General features: G+C 47.6%; 3 protein-coding genes across 3 annotated transcripts; 2 read left to right on the plus strand and 1 right to left on the minus strand.

Annotated features, from left to right (window-relative positions):
- Positions 1–229: 229 nt before the first annotated feature.
- Positions 230–2,385, minus strand: LOC115544146 (cocaine- and amphetamine-regulated transcript protein). Its single transcript, XM_030356973.1, has 3 exons — positions 2,090–2,385; positions 1,000–1,080; positions 230–453 (listed from the first exon to the last, which is right to left on the minus strand). Exons 1-3 carry the CDS (start codon positions 2,222–2,224, stop codon positions 346–348), a joined length of 324 nt encoding a protein of 107 aa, XP_030212833.1. The 5' UTR covers positions 2,225–2,385; the 3' UTR covers positions 230–345.
- Positions 2,386–3,668: 1,283 nt separating this feature from the next.
- On the plus strand, positions 3,669–8,178 carry yju2 (YJU2 splicing factor homolog). Its single transcript, XM_030356964.1, has 8 exons — positions 3,669–3,815; positions 4,037–4,137; positions 4,220–4,364; positions 4,567–4,701; positions 4,969–5,150; positions 5,820–6,000; positions 6,773–6,920; positions 7,671–8,178. The coding sequence occupies exons 1-8, from the start codon at positions 3,792–3,794 to the stop codon at positions 7,781–7,783; spliced, it is 1,029 nt and encodes a 342-aa protein (XP_030212824.1). The 5' UTR covers positions 3,669–3,791; the 3' UTR covers positions 7,784–8,178.
- Positions 8,179–8,499: 321 nt separating this feature from the next.
- On the plus strand, positions 8,500–14,085 carry shda (Src homology 2 domain containing transforming protein D, a). Its single transcript, XM_030356958.1, has 8 exons — positions 8,500–8,716; positions 9,201–9,453; positions 9,609–9,710; positions 10,417–10,576; positions 10,925–11,155; positions 11,681–11,855; positions 12,124–12,243; positions 12,643–14,085. Exons 2-8 carry the CDS (start codon positions 9,205–9,207, stop codon positions 12,827–12,829), a joined length of 1,224 nt encoding a protein of 407 aa, XP_030212818.1. The 5' UTR covers positions 8,500–8,716; positions 9,201–9,204; the 3' UTR covers positions 12,830–14,085.
- Positions 14,086–19,764: the final 5,679 nt, after the last annotated feature.

A 19,764-nucleotide genomic window follows, 5' to 3' on the forward strand; every position in this document is an offset into this window, starting at 1 on the left:
GTATCACTGAGCCTGCATTTAATAATGGTCGATTGCATGATTATTTTGTTAAATGTATTAAAATGTAACGTCCACGTTATTGGAATACATTAATGTTAAATATGTCAGATGGGCCATATTAACTATTAAAAAAATTATCCTATCTAGGCATTCAAACAATTATTTCCAGGCATAAGTTTAGAAAAAATGGATCATATCGTTTATTAATCACGTTATTACACATACGCACAATTATTTTCCAAAATAAACAAGATCACATAAAGCACTTAAATGAAACTATTTCATAGAAATTCGTTTTTCAGACGCTTCCTGGTGTTTTTTTTAATTTATTTTTAATTTCTTCTTTCACAAACACTTGAGGACGTAGAAGTTGCATGCGGTCCCCCGCGGGCACCCGCACAGCGTGCCGATTCGAGCACCTTTACGCACGGCGCATGGCTCCCCTGCGGCACACTGGAACGACGAAAAAAAGACGACATTAAGTAGCCAATTTATGAATTAGTATTGTTTTTAAGTAGTTCTGAGGATCGCATGCAGGATTTTTCCGAAGCCATGCAATAAATCAGTTAGCCCTTGGGCTCACAGAACAAATGCTCTCCACAAGACCTACTGTAGATCTCCACTTTTCTGCGGATGCATTTGATATGACCCTAAACATCGATTATAATAAATGTGTGGTCCAGTAGTGGCAAAGTTTAGGGGAAGAACTAACATGACTCCCACCGCAAATCATTTCATCGCACAACTTATCGTTTAGCTCATGTTTAGTTTAAGAGCTGTGTTAAAAATTGACGTTAATTAGGCTACTAGTGATTTTTACATTATTAGTGCTCCAAGAAAAAACTCTAGGCTACTTAAAATGCACTCAACGAAATGTAGGAGAAAACATATATACGGGACAATTTCTCATCGAATGACATCATATGACCACATATTAACATTATAAATCTATTACTATAAATATTACTGTATGTTATATCATATAATGCTTAATCTTACCGAAGGGAGCCAGCCCAGCTTCTTCTCTGAAGGCATCTCTTTGCTGCGGAGTTTCTCCAGAACCTCTTGCAAAGCTTCAATCTGCATAGATTATCCAAATACACATCACGTCATTAAATAAACCTCATATCAAAATACACATGACGTCGTTCAATAAACCTCATATCCAAATACACATGACAACACCATAAACTAAACACTAACATCCAACTTTGAAATGCAACCATATTTGAGTGTTTCCCAGAAGTCATTAGTGAGCACCACCACCACCACCACCAACCTCTCCACTACCACCACCAAAACCCAAACCACCACTGCCTTAACCAAAACCACCACCACCACCAAACTCTCCACCACCACCATAACCACCACCACCAACAACCTCTCCACCACCACCATAACCACCACCACCAACAACCTCTCGAACCACCATAACCACCACCACCACCAACCTCTCCACCACCACCACCAAAACCCAAACCACCACTGCCTTAACCAAAATCACCACCACCACCAACCTCTCCACCACCACCATAACCACCACCACCAACAACCTCTCCACCACCACCATAACCACCACCACCAACAACCTCTCCACCACCACCATAACCACCACCACCAACAACCTCTGCCCCACCCCAACCACCACCAACCTCTCCACCACCACTTCCACCGACCTCTCCACCACACCAACCACCAACACCACCACCACCACCACCTCCACCTCCACCACCACCACCACCACCACCACCATCCCGTCCACCACCACCACCACCACCATCCCGTCCAACACCAACACCAACATCTCCCTCGACACCACCACCACCACCGTCCGGTCCTACACCACCACCACAAACATCTCAACCGCCACCACCTACATCTCAACCACCACCACCTACATCTCAACCACCACCACCTACATCTCAACCACCACCACCACAGCCAAGAACATCTCCACCTACCCCTCCACCCCCAAACACCATCACCACCACCAAGACCCCCACCACCAGCACCACCAGCACCACCATCCTCTCCACCTCCACCACCCAGACCTCCACCCCCAGCAGCAGGCGGCGCCTCAGTCCCTCACCAGCTCCTTCTCCTCCTGGGTCTTGGAGGGGTAGTCCAGGGCGCGGGTCTCGAAGGAGGCCTCGTCCCCGCGGGCCCCCAGCAGGGAGGCCCAGCAGCAGCCGGCGGCCAGGAGGAGCATGCAGGCGCTGGTCATGGTCCCGGAGTGTCGGCGAGGTGGCTGAGGGTGGTAGCGGCGAAGGGGGGAGGCGGCGAGGTCCAGGCGATGCTCGGCGAAGGGTTCTGAGAGCAGGCGGGGCGCCGCGGGGTTTATAGCCGCCAGGTGACATCAGCCGGCCCTCTGAATTATGGATCGCTCAAACACGTTTAACCCTTGGATGCTTGAATCCACAGTGTCTCCGGTTGGGGAAGAGAGGGGCTGACCCCAAGCTTATGGGGTCAACTGGGGGGGGGGGGGCGGGTACCTGTGACCTGTGACCTGTTAGTCAGAAAGACATTGATAATGACACGATACGAATCATCGATTATAAGAATTTAATAATGTGTAATTGCATCCAAATAATGGAATTAGACAAACCATCTAGCCATCTTCCTTATTTTATTGTCAGTCTGTGATACTGCCAGATAGAGCGCAGGGCTTGAACAGATCATGCATCATCTTTCAGCTCAGTCTCTGTCACCTCTGTAACCAGGGCAGGGCAGGTCGAACCAGACTAACCCCAATCTATAACCAGGATCCAACGTCTTTTGTGTGACTAACCCCCAATTACCGGGAGACTGTGTGTGTGTGTGTGTGTGTGTGTGTGTGCATGCGCATGTGCTTGTATGTGTGTGTGTGTGTGTGTGTGTGTGTGTGTGTGTGTGTGTGTGTGTGTGTGTGTGTGCATGCGCATGTGCTTGTTTGTGTGCGTGTGTGTGTGTCTGTGTTTGTGCATGTGCAAATGTAACAGAAAGAGAGACACTAAAATACACCAACATTCTACACTTCTATGTGTGCAGGTGTGTGTGTGTGTGTGTGTGTGTGTGTGTGTGTGTGTGTGTGTGTGTGTGTGTGTGTGAGTGCGTGTGTGTGTGTCTCCTTGATTTCTCGTTTGCCCATGGTGTGGTTGACACACAGAAGGGCCACAAACCTAAATTTGTGGTCTGATCTGGTCACCTATCAGAATGTCAAACCATCATCATAATGGTTATCACACCCTCTTTATTAAAAAAATGGAAATAAATCAGGTGTGTGCACACAAACACACAAAAACAAACGCACACACACACACACACACACACACACACACACACACACACACACACACACACACACACACACACACACACACACACAAATAGGGATGAGGGTGTACACAATAAAATCTGCGATCAGTATTATATAAGTGATTAGGCTATGGAGAGAATCATTGGAAATAATTAGAAAAAGTAACTTATTCCACAATCTCGACAGAATATTTTGTAAACACATAGGCCTACAAATATCTGACAATTATTTTTTGATCAGCGTGAGTATGTTGTGTGGGATGTTGTCACCATGGGGATTGTCTCTGGACTGGTCAAGTTCTTTATTTAGTCGATGTAATTTCATCGCAAAGCCTACAGGGGGCAGCAGCGCATAAAACCAACGTATATTGTATTCCACGGAAGTAAATAAGCGAAGCCCGGAAGTTTACAGTCTCAGCCACAGCCTGCAGCAGCCTCGTTAATATTCAAAGCAACACATTAATTTTATTATTTACTCTTCTACAGCGTAACTAACCATGTCTGAAAGAAAAGTCTTGAATGTAAGTTACTGTTAATGCATGTATTCCAATTGTGTTGAAGCAGTTTCATAATCTCCCGTAAATCTAACGTTATGCATTCATTTCTAGTAACATGTATTACGCTTTTCAGAACATCTAATATAAATGTATCACATTAATCCATCTGTATCCTAATTCTTATCCATCCACTATTGACATCAGGCAAATGCTTCAACTCCTTCTGACTTTGTTTATGTCCACAGAAATACTATCCGCCAGACTTTGATCCGTCGAAGATCCCCAAGCTCAAACTCCCCAAAGACAGACAATATGTGGTCAGATTGATGGCTCCTTTCAACATGAGGTAAATGCATTCCAAGGCGATCAATAACAACAATGCATTAATGGAATTCTTATTAAGTGAGGATTTTAAAACATGTTTGTAGGTGTAAGACTTGTGGCGAGTACATCTACAAGGGAAAGAAGTTCAACGCCCGTAAGGAGACCGTCATGAATGAGCTCTATATGGGACTGCCCATTTTCCGATTCTACATCAAGTGCACTCGCTGCCTTGCTGAAATCACCTTCAAGGTAAAGCCTCTCCAGCTACAACTTCTGATAGATTCCTATCTTATAAAAGCAAACGGAGGGAAGTGGAAAAAACGCTTGAGTGGTAGAAAGATAAGCGTGTGATCTGCGTGTGTGTAACTAAAGAGTTTCCCAGTTGGAGCATACAGACCTGTAAACCAGTTGTGTTTGAAACCTCTTGCTGAGCCTCTTCTCCTCCGTGCAGACGGATCCCGAGAACACAGACTACTCCATGGAACATGGAGCCACCAGGAACTTCCAGGCAGAGAAACTCATCGAGCAAGAAGAAACCAAGATTGTGAGGGACCGCGAGGAGGAGGAACTCAACAACCCAATGAAGGTACTGTGCTTGAACACTTGTTCATGAGCTACAATACAATGTATCTATTGTTATTATTATCATTAATAATGATGATGATAATTATAATACGCACCTTTTTTCAAAACTGAGTTTTAAAGAAGTGCTTTGCATGTTAAAACAGTGGGGCCAACAATAAGAAATGGACAATTTTAGAAAAGTAACAACAATATAAACATTAAAATAGTACAACGCCCATCTTTTTAAAGGAAGGAGTGCAGGGAGTGATGAATGTGTTTGGTTCCACAGGTGCTGGAGAACCGCACGCGGGACTCCAAGCTGGAGATGGAGGTCCTGGAGAACCTGCAGGAGCTGAAGGAGCTGAACCAGCGGCAGGCTGCTCCGGACTTCGAGGGGATGATCGGCCAGGCCCGGGAGCTGGAGCAGAGGGAGAAGGAGAGGGAGATAGAGGAGGACGAGAGGGAGACGCAGTGAGTCACCGCGCACTGGGTCCCCCTCACTGAGGTTTAACTCTACTGAACATCATTGGAGCTGGCCCTCCACTCATGTTGAGCATTGCACCTTTTTTACTTTTTTCTTTCATATTTTCATATTTTCTATGTGTATATATATATATATATATATACAGGGTTTGAGTAAGGGGGGAGCCAGTGGGAGCTGAGCTCCCATAGAGAGAGGTCTGGCTCCCATGAAAGCAGCAAACTCAAATATCTGTGGGGGTCTCTGAAAATACAGCAGCATAATATTGTAATTACAAATAAAGCTATTTTCCCTTCCACATACAGAGTAATATTGACGTTAAGAAAGGGATAATAGAACGCAGTCATTATCGGGAAAATAAGCCCAGACAGGGCGAACCGGACACCGACGTGAAACGGAGGTGTCTTGCTTCGACCTGAAGGGGCTTATTTACGACTTATTTTCAACAACTTGGCGCAAAGCCGGTACGTAGTGTGGCTTTACTTTGTGCATGTTTTTTATTTATTTCAATATTAAGTGATCTTTCCAATACTACATCTGCAACTATCTGTTCTGCTCAGAGAACCAGAACTGGCAAGACACCCGATGACCATATGCTTTATAATCTAGCATATAGGAGTAATATTTCTCTAAACTGTCCTGTCCTGTCCGCCCCACAGAGAGATGCTGGGCCGTGCGTTGATGAAGAGGCTTCGGGACTCGGACTCGGACTCCGACCAAGAGGAGACGCCCAGCGAAGCCCCGCCCAGGGAGGGCACGCCCAGGGAGGCCCCGCCCCCGGTGTCCAGCGTCGATCGTCCCACGGACATCCTCACCACGGTGAAACCCTCAGAGACACAGGTGGGGGTCATTCTACATTGGACTGTATCACTTTGCAAAAATACTCGTATATCACATATTTATTTTAAATAACTGGAACTCTGCAGTCTACCTGTAGACCTCCTCTAGCCAGATGGCCGACTCCCTAGCTGATAATTGGTTTTATCGTTGATTAGCAGGATAGTGTAGTGGCTCGGGTGTTCGACGCCCAGCCGTAAGGGACATGGTTTGATTCCCTATGCCCTCAGCCACCCTGTAGGCATCCTGAGCGAGACCCCCTGAGCCTTCTACTCGGTCCTTAATAACATCTGCACTCACTGCTGGCTGCTCTGGAGAGAAACTAGGGCTGCACGATTTTGGGAAATAATCGAATTGCGATTATTTCGACCCAATATTGACGTTGCAACTTAGTATGCAATTTTTATTTTTAAAGTTCCTTTTGTTCTGTATTATTCACTAAACAAGCAATAAATCATTCTATAGTATGACCAACACAACATTAGAAGAAGTCAACATATAAACTGCTCTTTCCTTTAGGCCAGGCCTGTGTGTTGAGAGGAATTGAAGCATGAATTCATAATATAACATCTTTATTTATTGAATTGTAAACGAAAAATAAATGTTAAAAATACATATTATGTTTATTTTTTCAAATCACGTTCTATTAGATTTGCAACGTCGGTTTACTTCGATTAATCGTTCAGCCCTCATAGAAACATCTGCTAAAGGACTGAACCTCGCGCCATGGTTCCCCGCTCCCCGCGCCTCATAACTTGTGCCCGTTTTCCCCCAGGGCCCCTCGGTGGGGGCTGTAAAGAAGGCCAAGGTGGAGCGCTGGGAGAAGAGCGTGGGGAAGCTGGGCGGTGGGGGAGCCCTGTCCTCTCTGGTGGTCAGGAGGAAACCTGCGGCAGCGCCCCCTGCTGGCTGCACCTCCAAACCAGGTGTGACCATCTAACGCATGGAGCACTTCAGTACTTATTTACTGCAGCAAGTCACATAAATGACAAGAAACACGCATAGCTAATTATTAATTAATTTTAAATACAAAAACGACTATATCAGTATGAGTAGGTAAAAAGTAAATGTTATGTGTGTGACCAATTCTAGTCATTATCTCTGTATCTGACTGATTCTAATCATTATCTCCCTCTGTGTGACTGGTGCTAGTTACTATTCCCCTGTTTATGACTGGTTCTAGTCATTATCCCCCTGTGTATGACTGGTTCTAGTCCTTACCCCTGTGCATGACTGGTTCCAGTCATTATCCCCTTGTGTATGACTGGTTCTAGTCATTATCCCTGTGTATGACTGATTCTATTCATTATCTACCTGTGTACTGATGATCATCATTTTCCCCCTGTGTATGACTGATACTAATCATTATCCCTGTGTATGACTGGTTCTAGGCAATACCCCTGTGTATGACTGATACTAATCATTATCCCTGTGTATGACTGGTTCTAGGCAATACCCCTGTGTATGACTGATACTAATCATTATCCCTGTGTATGACTGGTTCTAGGCAATACCCCTGTGTACGACTGATACTAATCATTATCCCTGTGTATGACTGGTTCTAGGCAATAGCCCTGTGTATGACTGATACTAATCATTATCCCTGTGTATGACTGGTTCTAGGCATTACCCTTGGGTATGACTGATTCTTGACCATGTGTTTCCAATGTTTCCAGGCCCTAAAGGGATACCAACGGCCAACAGTGTCCCTATGAACGCCGCCCCCCTGGCCATCCACAGTTCCTCCCTCAGCCTGTTGGGGGCGTACTCGGACAGTGAAAGCGAATGACACGATAGAAAATATATTGCGACCAGCAGAGTTTTCAGGCACTGAACTGTTTTTATGGATGGATGGATTCTGTTATGTATCGCAGTTTAACATCGTGTCTGTGTCCTGCTTCTCTTTCATCTGAAACCATTGCACCCATGGGTTAACTCACTGTCATCTGTTACATGGAAATGTCTGTGAATTGAATTCAGATATTTTGGTAATAAAATTAAACTTTTGTCCATACTTGTTTAGTTAAAAGTCTGTACTCATTATGTCACTATTTTAAAGTATATAATTAAATTCCTCACATATTGTAACCTATAATTGTTCTGATATAATTGTATGTATAAAATTATTATTGCGAGTGTGCGTGCGTGGGTGTGTCAATAAAGCAGCAGGTGTGGGTCAATATAGCAACACAATAATGAATCAAGTACTGTAAAGCAGTGACGTTGTCTGTTGAAAGTAGCTAAATATACATATTTGCCTAAAATCCTTGAATTAAATATATATAATATTGGCTAAATGATTGATGTAATATTGGCCCCTTTAACAGAGTGTCTAGACCAGTCTGCACGCTGTGTCTGTAACCTCGTTCGAAGGCGTTCTATCACTACGGAATGCATGGAACGAGAAGCTCCAAATAGGCGTTATTAGCGAGAGAGGGCGGGACATTCAGTGTTTACTGGCCTAAACAAATCATTGAAAGTAAGTGACCGGAAATTACGTTACGGTAGACCGGGATAACCCTACTTTTCAGGATCGCCTCTCCTCCTACTCTGCCTGTAAATAATGAGACTGGACGCTTAGCTTAGCCAGCATTTGCTCGCTAGCCTGCAAGGCTGTGCGTATTTTTTTTATTATTAACAATGTTTTTTTTTACTTTATAAAACACGACCCTTGATGCGGATCACACAGACATAACTGGAAGGTGGGACTCTCAAGGCGAGGGTAAGCAGCCCTCCCAACGAAAGCACTTAGCATTAGCGTCCCTGCTAACACGCTTGTATAGTTCTACAGCGAGCTTCTGGACAAAGCTCTGTATACTTTGATGGACTGACTTGTATATTTGAAGGCATGCATGGCCAACCATTTAGCCAGATAACGGAGTCTTAATTTGAGCCACAATCATTTTTAGTTTGTCGTTTCTTATCGTTTGCATGCATAAGTGCAACTAAATAAGATACGATGTAGCTGCTTTTTAATTTGCACTGGGGTGTCACAGCAGAAGCCCCAACAGTGACAGTGATACGATTGAATAATAAAATACTATGTGCATCCGAAGTTTATTTTAGATTCAAGGTGTGTGTGTGTGTGTGTGTGTGTGTGTGTGTGTGTGTGTGTGTGTGTGTGTGTGTGTGTGTGTGAGGATAAAAGTGACGACATGCATCAATCTAACCTTTTTAGGTGACCCGTTTTGTCTCCAACCTCTCAGATCCATGGCAAAGTGGCTTAAAGACTATCTCAACTTAGGCAGCAGTAGGCGTGACCCACCACAGCCCCCAAGGCCCGACTACACAGAGAGTGAGATCCTGAGGGCATACAGAGCTCAGAAAGAGTTGGACTTTGAAGACCCATACCAGCCCTCTGATAAGCAGCTCCAGAATGGTGGCTATAAAGGCTGTAGTACAACCTTGAGCCTCCCATCGTTCCCTGCATTTGGATCTGTTCTACCGAATGGAGTGGAGGTAAGACAGTTGGCCCAGTGTTTCCCCCTTGTCCTGTGTTTCTTTAAGTGTTGTCACTACTACTCCTACTCGGCCAAGAAGAGTCATAGTATTACGTGTAGGGAGAAAAACCACGCCTGTATATTCAGTTACTGTTTCGTGTGTGTGTCGTGCAGGTCAAAGTGGTTTCTCCCAAACACAGACTCATCAAAGTGGACTCTCAGGAGTTTGGGCGCTGTGCTAACCCACTGAGCCCAGTCATCGTCCACGAGGAACCGGTAAGTCCTTTTACTCCTTCTAGTTAGTTCTGTCCCTTTGTGTCCCTTTTGCTCACCTGCTTAATTGGATCAACCTACCCGGTTAAAAAGATGCCTTCTGTAGTTTCTCACCCTCTCTGGCTCTCTCATCTCCCTCTCTCTCTGTTTCTCTCAAGCTGTTTCTGTCTCTCTCTCCGTTTCTCTTGAGCTATTTCTGTCTCTCTCTGTTTCTGGCTGGCTGTCTCTGTCACTGGCTCTCTGTCTCTGATTGGCTGTCTGTCTCACTGGCTCTCTGTCTCTGATTGGCTGGCTGTCTCTGTCGCTGGCTCTCTGTCTCTGATTGGCTGGCTGTCTCTGTCGCTGGCTCTCTGTCTCTGATTGGCTGGCTGTCTCGCTGGCTCTCTGTCTCTGATTGGCTGGCTGTCTCGCTGGCTCTCTGTCTCTGATTGGCTGGCTGTCTCGCTGGCTCTCTGTCTCTGATTGGCTGGCTGTCTCGCTGGCTCTCTGTCTCTGATTGGCTGGCTTTCTCGCTGGCTCTCTGTCTCTGATTGGCTGGCTGTCTCGCTGGCTCTCTGTCTCTGATTGGCTGTCTGTCTCGCTGGCCCTCTGTCTCTGATTGGCTGGCTGTCTCGCTGGCCCTCTGTCTGTGATTGGCTGGCTGTCTCTCTGGCTTGCTCTGTCTCGGTCTCTCTGGTCTTAGTCTCTGGTCTCTCTCTCCGGTCTCCAGGTTGTTCCGTCTGCCCCAGCCGCAGGCGACCAGGACACAGACTACTCAGACCCCTTTGATGCCCGCCCGGACCCCCGAACACGGACAGACTGGGAGCCCAGCACTGCCCCCGACAGCCGCAGCTACATGGAGCCATTCCAGGCCCAGAGGATCATCTCAGGTTAACTAACGCTGCGTTAATTAGCCGTATTATCTGTACTCTACTAAACACCAGGTTAAATAACACTAACTGTACTTTACTAAACACCAGGTTAAATAACACTAACTGTACTTTACTAAACATCAGGTTAAATAACACTAACTGTACTTTACTAAACATCAGGTCAAATAACACTACTTAAATGAATTTATTAACTGTACTTTACTAACCGCCAGGTTAGTAAAGTAATTCAAGTATTTTTTTAACTTGTCTTAGTGTTGTAACTGAGGTCTCATGATCTATTATGTAAAGTCTCTGTTCATGTTTTATAAATCCCAACAAGTGACATTGGTCTCTGTTCTTCTGCAGAGCTCCAACTCAGCGTGATGAGCGGCGACGGAGACCAGCTGTACGATAACCCGTACGAGGAGAGGGAGCGGCCCTACCCCCTCCACCACCAGCCCCCCGGCCCCCAGGGCCAGGCCCTACCCCAGGCAGAGGGCAGGGAGAGCAGGCTGCCGCAGGACGACGAGCGCCCCGCCGACGAGTACGACCAGCCCTGGGAGTGGAAGAAGGACCACATCTCTAAGGCCCTGGCCGGTACGTGGGGGGGGGGTGGGGGAGACTACCCCTGGGAGACCAGCGGGGGGGGGGGGGGGGGGGGATATAGAAGGGAGATACCGTGTGAAGCTACTTTAGCCGTGATATGGCTTGGCCGCATTTAGCTTTGGGCCGTGTTACTCGTTGGTTCATATTTCCTTCTTATTGATCTTCATTTGTTGTAATCTATTTGATTTGTGCATGAGTGTAGACATAGTTGATATGCCATTTTTGTATTCTTATCGCCTCTCCTTTATCTTATTCAGTCTCATTATTATTTGCATTGTAAGTTTGATGTGAACCCTTGATTTGACCGCTGTAACCCGTGAAAGTCTCTGAAGGACTGAATGCTGCTCTGTTCTCTCACTCACTCACTCAGTCACTCAGTCACTCACTCACTCACTCACTCACTCACTCACTCACCCATCACTCACTCACTCACTCACTCACTCACTCACTCACTCACTCACTCACTCACTCACTCACTCGCTCACTCACTCTCAGCCTTTGCCCCTCTGTCTGCAGTTCAGTTCGAGGGGGCCGAGCGGGAGCGTTCCCGGGGGCACCCTGAGCAGGCCCGGCCCCCCAGGGTCAGCCCCACCGCCGCGCCGGGGGGGTCCGCCACGCTGCGCATGGTGGGGGACACCCCGCCCCTCCTGGGGGAGAGAGTGGACCCGGCGATGCCGCTGGAGAGACAGGTGTAAGTCAATTAAAGCATTCAGCAGCCGCCTGGAGCTTACTGCGTATGAATAAGCGTATGAATCCAGAATCACTCTTTAAAAAAAAAAACATTGAACCTTAAACACTTCCTGTCATTGAACCTTAAACACTTCCTGTCATTGAACCTTAAACACTTCCTGTCATTGCCCTCCTCTCCGCGATCCCCCGACACCGTTTGAGGAAAAACGCTAACTCTGCTACTTACCCTCCCACTGGCTTTAACCCCACCCCCCCCCCCCCCCCCCCAGGTGGTACCACGGAGCGCTGGGCCGCGGCGAGGCGGAGGGGCTGCTGACGCTGTGTAAGGAGAGCTCCTACCTGGTGAGGAAGAGCCAGAGCAGCCGCACAGACTTCTCCCTGTCCCTGAGGTAGGAGCGCCACCTGGGGGGCTAGCCGTGTGCCGCGTGCTAGCTGTGCCGCGTGCTGGCTGTGCCGCGTGCTAGCTGAGCCGCGTGCTGGCTGAGCCGTGTGCTAGCTGTGCCGCGTGCTGGCTGAGCCGTGTGCTAGCTGAGCCGTGTGCTAGCTGTACTATAAGGCCTGTGCTGTGTGCTAGCTGTGCCGTAAGCCGTGTGCTGTGTGCTAGCTAGAGCGTGAGGCCTTCTGAGCCCTTTTGGTTCAAACAGATGTGTATCCGTATTATCCATCAGGGATTAAACAAGAACGTCGTAGCTTTTGATGTTGACCCAGGTGGGGCTGTGTAGTTCGTCTTCGAAGAATCTGCTTCCTTTTTAATTGTCTCCCTTCTTCCCCCCCCCCCCCCCCATTAGGAGCTGTAAGGGCTTCATGCACATGAAGTTCAGCCTGTCCCCAGACGGCCGCTACGTCCTGGGGGAGAACAGCCCGCCCTTCCCCACCGTGCCCGAGGTCATCCACCACTACACCACCCACAAGCTGCCCATCAGAGGGGCCGAACACATGTCCCTGCTGTACCCCGTCATCGTGCAGACCCTCTGACACGCGCACTCACACTCCATCACACACCTGTTGCTCCTGAACATGGCTTGCTTCACACTGATCCCTGGTCAGTGTTGGTCATCTTCAACCTCGATCGCTCCTCTTCCTCTTCCCTGCGAACAGGGGCATCTAAACTAGTTGGCTAGACTAGTGTCCTTCTAAACTAGTTGGCTAGACTAGTGCCCTTCTAAACTAGTTGGCTAGACTAGTGCCCTTCTAAACTAGTTGGCTCGACTAGTGCCCTTCTAAACTAGTTGGCTAGACTAGTGCCCTTCTAAACTAGTTGGCCAGACTAGTGCCCATCTAACCTAGTTGATGAGATTAGTGCCCTTCTAAACTAGTTTACGAGACTAGTGCCCATCTAAACTAGTTTGCAAGAGGATTGCCATAGTAAACTAGTTGACTAGATTATTACTCACCTAAACTAGTTAACTCGACCAGGCATCTAAAATAGTTTGCTAAAGTAACCCTTCCATCCTAACTACACTACCCTAGTTAATTGACCAGTACCCATCTTACCTTGTTAAACACTACTACCTATCTTCATTAATAAAACAATAGTACCAATTTCCACTAGTTAAAAAACTAAACAGTAATGTAACTCTGAACTCACTTAACTAGTTAAGCGCTAGTCTTAACTAGTTGGTTTGACCAATAGTCTTACCACCTTGACTTTAGTGTAAATTGAACCTAACTATAGCAAACATCTTAACCAGTTAACTTGACTAGTACCCCTTACCAGCCTAACTTGTTAACTACCATCTTAACTAGGTAACCAGACCGCCCGCTCCTGCCTTGTATATGGTGTGCACTGAGCCTGCCACAGTCTCCGCCTTTTTTAAGTCTTTTTTTTTTCATTATTTTTTATTTGAACATGATATTTATTTCTCCCCCTGGCGCTGGTGGGACTCGCGTCTGTTTGAAACTGTTACGGGGTCAGCAGGGGATTATGGTACTTTGAGATTTAGCTGGTGTGGAAGTTAGGATAGCAAGTCATCTTCCTTGACATGGATGCCTATGGATGGCCTTGTTGTGTCAATGTTCTCCCGTTTCAAAGGGGCCTGTATGAGCAGGTGAAATGAGTTGGCTTAGCACAATGACAACACTAGTTTAGAGAATGACTGCAGTATTATTCTATTACAAGCTTGTTGCTTCATGACTGTTAGTTTTGGCTACTGAAGCTTTGCTTGTTTCTCTGATGTTGTTTTCAAACGATGTGTTCATTGACTGATAATAAATTGTTGTTTTTAAATATATGATCGTGTCTTCCTTTTTTGTGACGTGCTGACCGTTTTAAATGTTAAGTGCCTTGTAATTGAACACGTGGGCCATCAATAGGCACGTTTGGTTCAATGAAACTTTTTTTTTTAATGGTCAAAGTGAACGCGACCGAGTGGACACCTGATCCCAGGTAGAAACCTTACCTGTGCAGCTGACGGACCGCTAACTTCCGCGACAACAAGGTAAGCACTGTACTGTTATCTGCTAAATAGAGGTCCGTTGTAAAGCTGATAGTGTATTCAGGGTTATCGTAGATATTTAGTACATCTGATACAAATTTGCGTTACCAAAAGTAATTTGCGTTTGCATCTATTTTTTTCAAAATAAGATGCAAATGTAACATCGGACTGCAGCTTGATTCTGAAAGGCAAAGGTTCATGTTATAACTGAAGACCAGCTTTAACACGTTTATTTTAGTTGTTTTCCTTTCTAATCGTTCAGGAAATCCTGGTTATGGAATATTCAGCGTAATTGTGTAGTTGTGCGCAATTTTTAAAGTACGCAAATATGGCCATTGATCCGCATTAAGGCACTGTACGTCTTCATTATGTGAGAGGTATTATTTATTTCATTCATTTTGAGGAGTCCTCTGTGTTCCAGTAACATCCCATAAAGGGAAATTATGATGGACTGCACAGCTATGAGTATAAAAAGGGATTCTTCAAAAAGTGACTTTGTTAACCCCCCCCCCCCCCCCCCCACATCAGTGGTGTCCATGGCAACCCGGCTAGAACAACTGGCTGTTCACAAAGCCAGCCTTCTCAGATCTCCCGACCGGTGGGTTTGCATGATGAGTCTCTTCCCATTGTTTCATTGATCTGCTTTCTATGTCCATCAGTCAGCGATGTCTCATGTCTTCTCAGGCGTTCTGTCTACTGGCTCGACGAGTTGGCACCAGTGAGGACTTCCACGACAACATTTAGTACGTGTCTGTCTGTCTGTCTGTCTGTCTGTCTGTCTGTCTGTCTGTCTGTCCTGTGGACGTCCAGCCTCTACCACAGCTGTTTGGTTCACCTCCCTCTGTGGTCAGGGTTCCTATGGACGCTCTTATTGTCTGTGTTCACCTCCCCCTGGTGTGAGGGTTCTTATGGACGCTCTTATTGTGTGTGTTCACCTCCCCCTGTGGTCAAGGTTCTATATGGACGCTCTTATTGTGCGTTCACCTCCCCCTGTGGTCAAGGTTCTATATGGACGATCTTATTGTGTGTGTTCACCTCCCCCTGTGGTCAAGGTTCTATATGGACGCTCTTATTGTGTGTGTTCACCTCCCCCTGTGGTCAAGGTTCTATATGGACGCTCTTATTGTGTGTGTTCACCTCCCCCTGTGGTCAAGGTTCTTATGGACGCTCTTATTGTGTGTGTTCACCTCCCCCTGTGGTCAAGGTTCTTATGGACGCTCTTATTGTGTGTGTTCACCTCCCCCTGTGGTCAAGGTTCTTATGGACGCTCTTATTGTGTCGTAGGGCTGACAGCTCGCGGGGCTCAGCTATGCAGAGGCAAACCGCTGTGGTCAACTCCGCACCCACTCAGGTAAACTACAGGGTGGGGCCAGGTTCACGGAGGGCCAGGGGCCCGGGTTCCTGTAGGCCCAGCGGCCATGTTGCCTCAGGGGGCCCGGGTTCCTAAAGGCCCAAGCCAGGGGCACCACTTACCCTAGGGCAGTGTTTTTACCAAACCTTTTTTCTTCATTTTTTTTAAATTACAAACCATCGCAACCCAATTCACAATAGGCCTTATCTTTAAAATCATGAGAACAAATTTGTGCATAGATGAAGATTCCTGAACGTTTTAACTGCCAATTCCGCATCCCCTTATATATTGACTTAAACCAGCCATTTCAAAGAGATAAATCACAACTTTGTTTTATGCACTTTTTTATGAAACGTGTATTATGAAAACATTATACAGATATTAAATACTCTGCCTTAAATGAGACCGAATAAATGCATTTAGGCGGAGTTCACATCTCCTTGTTTTGGCTATCTCATTGTTGTTATTCCCTCTCACAATGTACATTAGCCTTTCACCCAGATTCAATGTTATCAGTAAAATTATCAGAACGATACAAACATTCAGTACTATCAAAAACATGCTTCTTGTTGAATTTTTTTTAAATGCTAATGTGTAAAAAATATAAATATACTGTATATATAATAGAATAAAAATCTTCAATTTATTTGGCGTCTTTGGGAAAGACTGCCCCAGGGCCAGCAGGTCCATGTAGGGCCAGGGGCCAGTCTCTGAAGAGGGGCCCCTGGCCTATGTGTGCCTGAAAAGAGTAGCTCTACTGTTTTGACACTGCGATGGGCATTGATATTTAAATGGCAAAAAAAACATACATAATTACAGATCTTTTCTTGGAATACCCCAAAGTAAGAAGGATCAAACACGCTCCGAGTCATCCCCGTTTCCACGGGCGCTGTGTTGTGTAACAGGATCCATCCTCTGTAATGTAACGCTCAGTGAAAACACTGGCCTCACCAGCCCGCCCTGGCTCCTCTTAATATCCTTCATTCATAGTAGTGTGGCCTCCAGCACGTCGGCCAATCACCATCCTGCATACCCTCCGGTGGGACGGGATCTCCTCTCTCTCTCACCTTGTCTCCCCCCCCCCCCCCCCCCGACCAGGTCTCCCGTCTGGCGGGTGAGTGAAGGCGCCCTGAGGGCCTGTGCCTCCCAACGTGTGTGTGCGCTGGCCCTGCCGCGCCCCCCTGCTGTGGGCTGGCTCCCGGACCGCCCGCCGCCCCCCCCTGTGAGGGATAGGGGAGGGGGCCCAGTATGTGTATGCACCTGTGTTTGTGTGTCTGTACGTGTGTGTTTGTGTTTATATAATATGCTTGTGTTTGTGACTTTGTGTGTATACATACAGTATGTACCCCACAAACATAGACACATCCATGTATAACGGTGTATTTGTGTGTGTATATACAGCGTGTGTGTATATATATATCTGTGTGTGTGTATATAAACGGTTTGTGTGTGTGTGTGCATATATTCTGTGTATGTGTGTGTATATATCTGTGTGTGTGTGTGTGTACATACGCTGTGTTTGTGTATTTGTGTCTCTGTATATATCTGAGCGTATATATATTTGTGTATATATCTGTGTGTGTGTCTGTATATGTGTGTGTGTGCGCCCCCCCCCCCCCATGCTCATACCTGTGTGTGTGTGTGTGTATATATACGGTGTGTTTTTCCGTGCATATATCAGTGTGAGTGGTTGTGTATATACGTGTGGGTCTGTGTGTGCGTGTGTAAACGTGTGTGTGTGTGTGTGCGTGTCTGCAGCGTGCCCATTCTTTGCCCCGTGGGGGTGCTACGTCTCGTATCCTCCAGCTGTCCCAGCCAAGGCTGAGGCCGCGGGCGGGGGCCACGGACGGAGGCCCCAGGCTGAGGCCGCGGGTGGAGGCCACGGACGGAGGCCCCAGGCTGAGGCCGCGGGTGGAGGCCACGGACGGAGGCCCCAGGCTGAGGCCGCGGGTGGAGGCGGGTCAGGGGTTCAGGACCCCACCCATCGCCCGCAAGACGCCCGCGGCCACGCCCCGCGTGGAGCAACTCGCTAGTAAGACGGCAGCACACAGGACATGTAATAATAGTGATAAACAAGAGCCTACATTTATATAATAAATACAATAACGAAGGTGACGGAGGCTGGCATCTGTTGACCAATGCCTGTTTTGGCCGATTTACCGGGTATGTGTTCGGCCGTTCAGTGATCTGATGTAGAACTGGTGTAGAACGCAGACATGAACTTGTGATGTTGCCAACCCTGGATGCTAACTCTTGCCCTTTGTCTCCTTCTCCTTCTCTCTCTCTCCCCCTTCCTCTCTCTCTCTCTCTCTCTCTCTCTCTCTCTCTCTCTCTCTCTCTCTCTCTCTCTCTCTCTCTCTCTCTCTCTCTCTCTCTCTCACCAACTCCCTCGCTCTCTCTCTCTCTCTCACCCTCACCCCTCCCTCCCCCTCTCTCCTTCCCTCTCCCTCTCTCTCTCTCTCTCTCTCTCTCCCTCTCTCTTTCTCTCTCCCTCTCCCTCTCTCCCTCCGTCCCCCTCTCTCTCTCCCCCTCCCCCCCTCCCTCCTCTCTCTCTCTCTCTCTCTCTCTCCCGCCCTCTCCCGCCCTCCCTCCCTCTCTCTCTCTCTCTCTCTCTCTCTCTCTCCCTCCCTCCCCCCCTCCCCAGCCCCAAAGCGTACCCCCCCTGGGTACCTGTGTGGGCGTCCTTCCAGCTGGCCGGTGCCCGGGTCTGTGCGCCGTGCGGTGCCCAGCCTGAGGGTGCGAGAGCTGGCCAGCCCGAGGCAGAGAGAGGCTCTCTTCCAGGGCTACGACCCCTACGCCATCAGCGCCGGCGCTCTGCTAGCTAAACCATCGCCACGGCTACAAGAGCTGGCTCTCCCCCTGCCCAGGAAGTGCAGGAGCGAATGAGAGGGGGGCTGTTAGCCGGTCTGGCCGTCACTGCTTAGCTTGGTTTTCTCCATCATTTCAGCACCATGATGCTTCACCTGTTTTCATACTTGTCTCAAAGTCAGAGATCTGTTTGGTTCTGGAAACAGCTGGAAAACCCTGGAATGCTACGCGACACAACTTATTACACCGTGCTTCCCGGTCCACACAATCCCCCTCCCCGCCCCCTCTCCGTTCCTGCTCCAATTGCCTCAGTGTGCTCTGTCCTGCGACGACCACTACGCTCCTGCCGCCCCCTCCTGGGCCTCTGAGTCTTCTCTGCCACCAGGGGGAGCCAGAGAGCTCAAGGGCCGACCTTCGTCACAGCCTCACCCGTGTCCAGCAGAGGGCGCGGCGGAGTTGAGCATGGTGCCTCTTGCCAGATGCCGAACCCGTCCGCCGGCAGCTTGCTGCTCTTCTACAGTTCTAACCCTTACCCTCTCACCCCTAAGCCTCACCCCCTCACCCCGAACCCTCTCCCTGAACTCTCCCGGCCCGGCGGCCTTCGACCTGTTGCTCTCTCGTTTCTCTCAGGACGCGACTGAGGCCCTCCGTATAATATGTTTGTTGTTTCCGCCAATAAACAGGCCTATACCAGTCCTCTCTGTGTGCGCTTTATCCTACAGAAGTGTTATTTTAATCCAGTATTTGTGTTATGTGTGTGACTTTGCTGTATTATGAGCTTTGTTTTGTTCATCCATGCTTGGGAACGTTGTCGTACGAAAAATGGCTTCATCAGGAAAGTACTTAATTGATTATTATTATGGTGGGACGCAGCTGTCGATTCAGTTATCAAAACGGCTGCAGGTGTTTTGTTTAATTCAAAGCAGCTTTATTATTTTCTGTGAATCAGCAAAACCCTGAGCCAAAATCTGAATGTTGACTCCTTTTCCATCATCAATATAATGTACTTCACATTACACACACAAACTCTTGTCTCTCGGCTGTTTTTCACTTACAATACAATCTTATCCACACAAATCATGACAAAAGAGGGGGAGACGATCTTCTTTCAAGCTTTGGCTTGAGTTACGTGTGTGTGTGCGTGTGTGTGTGTGTGTGTGTGTGTGTGTGTGTGTGTGTGTGTGTGTGTGTGTGTGTGTGTGTGTGTGTGTGTGTGTGTGTGTGTGTGTGTGTGTGTGTGTGTGTGCATTCCCTACCAGACAATCTCTTTCTGGTTTCATAACACATGTTTGCCCCTCATTGTTTGCACCAACTGT

Source organism: Gadus morhua, chromosome 5, assembly GCF_902167405.1.
Source record: "Gadus morhua chromosome 5, gadMor3.0, whole genome shotgun sequence".
Taxonomy (NCBI): domain Eukaryota; kingdom Metazoa; phylum Chordata; class Actinopteri; order Gadiformes; family Gadidae; genus Gadus; species Gadus morhua.